The sequence below is a fragment of the Lipotes vexillifer genome, unplaced genomic scaffold, assembly GCF_000442215.2.
Source record: "Lipotes vexillifer unplaced genomic scaffold, Lipotes_vexillifer_v1.1 scaffold408, whole genome shotgun sequence".
Taxonomy (NCBI): domain Eukaryota; kingdom Metazoa; phylum Chordata; class Mammalia; order Artiodactyla; family Lipotidae; genus Lipotes; species Lipotes vexillifer.
The window spans coordinates 623,999-629,998 of NW_006787469.1; the positions used below are offsets into that span (position 1 = coordinate 623,999).

General features: G+C 39.9%; 1 protein-coding gene across 1 annotated transcript in view; it reads left to right on the forward strand.

Annotated features, from left to right (window-relative positions):
* ZNF106 (zinc finger protein 106) overlaps positions 1–6,000 on the forward strand; it is a 32,157-nt gene that overhangs the window by 23,468 nt on the left and 2,689 nt on the right. Inside the window, 5 exon segments of the mRNA XM_007460130.1 lie at positions 1,107–1,298; positions 2,329–2,391; positions 3,434–3,553; positions 4,074–4,145; positions 4,963–5,034. Of these exon segments, the coding sequence (XP_007460192.1) occupies positions 1,107–1,298; positions 2,329–2,391; positions 3,434–3,553; positions 4,074–4,145; positions 4,963–5,034 (519 nt within the window).

The following is a 6,000-nucleotide window of genomic DNA, read 5'->3' on the forward strand; positions in this document are numbered from 1 at the left end:
TAATGTAATCAAAGGTAGGTAGAAGTTTTGGGGCAAGATGATGACAAATTCAAATGGGAATGGTCTTTACTTTTATTTTTTTGAAATGGTCTTTAAATGGTTGAAAAGCCCCAGCAAAGATGGTCTTTGAGACAGAGATTTGAGAGTTTCTGCAGAGATATGAATTTTGAAGCCTTGTTAGGGCTGGACCTTTTCTGTTTTGCCCATACTCCTGGAACGCAGTGCTTTCTGGGGCTCAACAGAAAGCATGGGCTGTTTACCTGGGCCTTCCCACCGTTGGGCCCTGAAATCCATTGATCTGTCTCCCCAGCATCTCAAGATGACTGAGATTGATGCTCAGCTCTGTAGGCTCCCAGCTGCTGCTCTTGCCTAGTTTCTAGGAGTTTTATCTCATGCACACACCTTAAACTACCTTTTTAGAGTTTTGGGGAAGTAGGAAACTTTATGAACAAGTTTGGTTTGGGAATGAGGGAAGCAAGTCTATAAAATCTGAGGTAAAGGAATGTTTGGGAATTCAGGATGTGACCATGCCACTCTGACTGATACAAAGGCTTCTGTAGTTTAACTTAATGATGTCATGAGAGATGGACATAGAATCAGAAGTCAGAAGAAGGTCAGAATAACAGGTGGAGAATGAGAGACTCTGATTTTCTAAGAAGGTAGTTCTCAAAGAGAATTTTGGAAACAACCATGGCAGAGTGCATAAATTTTGGATGACCAAAAAACAGTGAGAGTTCTTGGGTCTGTGGAAAGTGTATTCAAATATGAAAAAAAGGTTTATCATTCATTATCATTAACTTAAGGGAAGTGAGAGAGGGCATAAAAGAGAACCAAATTCTAATTAGATCAGGATAGTGCGGGTCAAAGGTAGAAATGAGCTTATAATGTAAGACTGTCCCCACTAGAATCGGGAAGGAAGGAGTCATGAATACAGAGTGTTGGAATAGGAATGGCAGAGGTTGGGGAGTTAGGGATAGGGAGTAGATATGAGAACTTACGGGTGTTAGAATTTAGAGTTTGTATCAAGGTAGTGATTTGGGTTAGTTGATGTTGAGTTTTTCCAACTAAGTTGCTTTTACTTCATATAATGGTGGTGTATTTTTCAGAACAACAAACGACTTGAAATCTTTGAATGCCATGGCCCTCGGGCTGTCAGCTGTCTTGCCACAGCTCAGGAAGGTGCCCGAAAGCTGCTGGTTGTGGGGTCTTATGACTGTACCATTAGTGTGCGTGATGCACGGAATGGACTGCTCCTTAGAACTCTGGAGGGCCACAGCAAAACCATTCTCTGCATGAAGGCAAGTATAGTGCAAAAAATAGGAGTTCATTGTCTGGTACAAATAGAAGGGTTTGAATGAAATTTACTATGTTGTCTAACGCCTTATTTAGAATACAGATTACTATCCTTTTTTATTTTCTTTTTTAAAAATATTTATTTATTTATTTATGGCTGTGTTGGGTCTTCGTTGCTGCGCACGGGCTTTCTCTAGTTGCAGTGAGCGCAAGCTACTCTTCCTTGCGGTGCGCGGGCTTCTCATTGTGGTGGCTTCTCTTGTTGCGGAGTATGGGCTCTAGGTGTGCGGGCTTCAGTAGTTGTGGCACGTGGGCTCTAGGACACAGGCTCAGTAGCTGTGGCGCACGGGCTTAGTTGCTCCGCGGCATGTGGGATCTTCCCGGACCAGGGCTCGAACCCATGTCCCCTGCATTGGCAGGCGGATTCTTAACCACTGCGCCACCAGGGAAGTCCCTACGATCCTTTTCTTTAGGCCTAGATTACCACAGGACATACTGTTTTTTAATATATTAACCAAGAGACAAATAAAATTGTATCTTTTTTTTTTTTTTTTTTTTTGCTGTATGCAGGCCTCTCACTGTTGTGGCCTCTCCCGTTGCGGAGCACAGGCTCCGGACGCGCAGGCTCAGGGGCCATGGCCCTAGTTGCTCTGCGGCATGTGGGATCTTCCCAGCCCGGGGCTCGAACCCGTGTCCCCTGCATTGGCAGGCGGACTCTCAACCACTGCGCCACCCGGGAAGCCCTAAAATTGTATCTTATTGTAGAACTTAGATATACTCGAATGCCCTTCTAGGCTGCTTCGTAATCATTCCGAAGAAGCAACAAATCCAGTAGTACATTGTCAATTCATCAGAGTACTTGGTGGCAGCACATAAGTTTCAGTTCAGAAAATTTGTCTGAGAAACTTATTTCATACCTCGTTCATGCTCATCTCAAAATAGGGTGGGAAGTAGAATTTGCTTATGTGTATTACAAGTTAAAGGAAACTCAGAACGTTATATTGAATCTCATTAACTGAATTTTTTTTCTTTAAGGTGGTGAATGACCTTGTGTTCAGTGGCTCCAGTGATCAGTCAGTCCATGCCCACAACATTCACGTAAGCCATGTTGGTGTAAAGAAATCTTTAGTAGAATGATGATTAAAGCTTGAAGGATTCCTCAGACCTTTTGCAATTTAAATTAAGCCCTTTTTCTAGTGAAAGACTTAATAATAATCCCTGTGCATAAGCTCTTGGATAATATTAAGTACTGTAGAAATTCTGACCTCATCAAAATTCTTAGTGGGGAATAGACTCAAAGTTTATGTAAGCTTTAGTTTGAATGCCTCATCTAAACATGAGATAAATTGAGCATCTGAGGCTCTAAGAAAGTAGATATGATACATAGTTTAAAATAGCACAAGTAAAAACAGCCAAGAGACTCTGCTCAGGTCATAGAGGCTGCTTTTGAAGCTCAGTTCTTAGTCTGTAAACCTGGAGGTTATCCAGCCTCAGGGACATGTTGTCCAGATCCAGTGAAATGATAAAAGTGAATATACTTCAAAAGCTATAAAATACATACACACATAGCTGTGGCCCTTCTCATTCTGTGACTTGGGGTTCTCTCCATCAAGATACAGTGCAGGGCTTCCCTGATGGTGCAGTGGTTAAGAATCCCCCTGCCAATGCAGGGGACATGGGTTCAAGCCCTGACCCGGGAAGATCCCACATGCCGCGGAGCAACTAAGCCCGTGCGCCACAGCTACTGAGCCTGCGCTCTAGAGCCCGTGAGCCACAACTACTGAAGCCCACGCACCTAGAGCCAGTGCTCCTCAACAAGAGAAGCCACAGCAATGAGAAGCCTGCGCACCACAGTCAAGTGTAGCCCCCACTCGCCAAAACTAGAGAAAGCCTGCACGCGCAACAAAAACCCAACTCAGCCAAAAATAATAAATAAATTTATTAAAAAAAGATACAGTGCATACATTTTGTATAAGTAAAAAATGCTTGTGGGAGTACTTCATCTGTTAAAATTAGTACAGCTATGTTTATACAAGTAGTCTCAGAATTATGTCTTCTAGAATTACAGAATTATAAATCTCAAAAGTCGGAAGGAATCTTGAAGGTCAGTCTAGTGATTCTTATCTCTCTTCTGATGCAGACTGGTGAGCTTGTACGGATCTATAAAGGTCACAATCATGCAGTGACTGTGGTGAATATCCTAGGAAAAGTGATGGTGACTGCTTGCCTGGATAAATTTGTTCGTGTCTATGAATTACAGGTAGAATTTAGACCCAGTATTTTGCTTGAATGACTTGGGGAGACTGTCTATTTGGATTTGGTGTTGATTTTTCTATATGGAAAGGCTGGGGTGGAACTGAGGAATCTGAGTTCTTCACAAGTGCTATAGATAATTATGAAGTAGCTGGTCCTTGGAGGACACTTTCAGAAACACTACTCTGGGATACCTGGTCAGGCTCACACGTGTTAAAAATTAAATGATTTCTGGAGAGCAGCTGTAGTCTGTAACACCTGTCTGATTCTCTTTGTGTACAATTTCAGGTTTGAGACTTTGACACTACACAGAAATTGGTTTTATTTTTTCCAGTTACCAGCTCTTCCCTTGAGGAGAAGGAGTTGTTAGATTATGTTTCTGTTAACATGCTACTGGTACTTCAGCTTGGTACCTCAGGTGTAGTTTTAAACCTTTCAAAGGCCTTCAGGGACTATGCCTGTTAAACGCAAGGTATAAATAACCTTAATTCTCTCTCTTTCTTTTTTTTTTTTTCCCTCCACCCAAGTCACATGATCGATTGCAAGTTTATGGAGGACACAAAGACATGATTATGTGTATGACCATCCACAAAAGTATGGTGAGTATAATTTGCCATGCCACATATTTGCCTTTGAATGTGTTTACTAAAAATTGTACAAACTATTAATAATGTTACTACTTGTCACTTCCAAAAATGACATCTGTTTTTGATATGCCTCATTACTGAATGTCTTTCTATCTCTTGGTATTATAATATTGAAAACCCAGTAATGCTGTTGAATATTCCTTTTTTTATTAAGAGCTAAAATAATTACAATAAAAAATATAATACCATCATTAAATAGAAGGTAAATTTAAGACGTTTCCAAAAAAAAAAAATTGAGTGGTGCTTTTTTCAGAGACATTATGATCTGGACAGTACACTGGAATAGAATCAGGAGATTTGGCCAGTGTGGCATAGTTATAGCAGACCTAAAAGTAGAAGCTAACTCACGTAACCCTGCTAATCCTTGATTTATTTTATTTTTAAATTTTGAGGTTGAACCAGAATGGATGTTTTTCAGACTTTAAGCAGTAGAACCTTTTGTTCCAGTGAAATACAGATGCCTAATATGCAATGCCCAGTAGAAGCCAGAGCTACACCAGTTAAAGTATAAGTGGTGCCTCTGATCCCTGCCACTTCCGCTCTCAGCCACAATCCCAAGAGTAGCTCTCTAAGGAGCATAGCTTCAAAGTGTCCAGACTAGAAGATCTACAAGATACTTTCCCATTGTGGTACTCTGGGGCTGGTTTGGGTTTAGGTTTATGTTTTCTTGTTGTAGCTGCTACCAGTAACTTTTGACTTATTTTGAGGATAATTGTAGTAGTTTTATTGTGTGTTGTTTTGGTCTGATGTGATAAACCTTTTTCTCTAGATTTATACTGGCTGTTATGATGGCAGTATTCAGGCCGTGAGGCTGAATCTGATGCAGAATTACCGCTGCTGGGTAAGGAGTGAAACTGTTCTTGTCACCAGACTTAGATGTTGCACAACCCCAGGCCAATTTATAGATCTTCCTTATCATCGGTTTAGCATTTTTATATTGAGCATCTACTTTTGCCTTCCACTGTAGGACAAATAAGCATATTTTTTAAAAACTACATAAAATGCTTACATACTTCTGTAATGAAAAGTCTAATCTTAGGATTAGATATAAAGCATATTTAAGTATCCACTCAGAGTTTATCTCTTTTGTGTTTTTTATTTTGTTTTATTACTCTATTGATACATGCCTACAAAAACATCAACAGTACAGAAGTGTGTGAAAGAAAAGTGTAAGTGCTTATTTTCATGACCTGCCCACAATACTTTACCCATTCCTCAGGCATTACATGTATAGTTTGGTTTGTTCTTCATTGGTTTTTGAGGAATAGGCAGATTAAAAATTTGCATTTTTGAAGTTTTAAACCTCAGTTTACTAGGCTAAATTGAGTGGTTTTTATTTTGGGGTGGGAGCTGGTGATTAACCCTCAAAACTTTCACACTGTTTCTTATAAGCCTTAATTTGTTTCATCATTTCTAATAGTTAGTTGTGACCAGAGAAAAGTTGATGGCACTGAATTTTTTTTTTCCCTAAACCTTGACCTCCTTTTTCAGCATTGATGAAATGAACTGGATGCTCTCCATTTTAAAATTTGATTTTGGGTTTGTCTCTGGCCTAATTACTTTTCAGCTTTTTACACATCACTATCTTTGATTTTTAGTCTTCTCAGTGAAGGCAAGCAAAATCTAGTACAACAGGCTCCAGAATATACAAATAGACTTAACTTCTCTAGAGAAACGAGGAAAATACCTTCTGGTTTTAAAGCTGGGGGTATGGAATAGTGCTTACAGAGGAGAAACTCGAATTTGCATTACTTTTTAGAAATGAACATGTTAGAATGAGAATCATAGGATTTCTTACAAGCCTGTA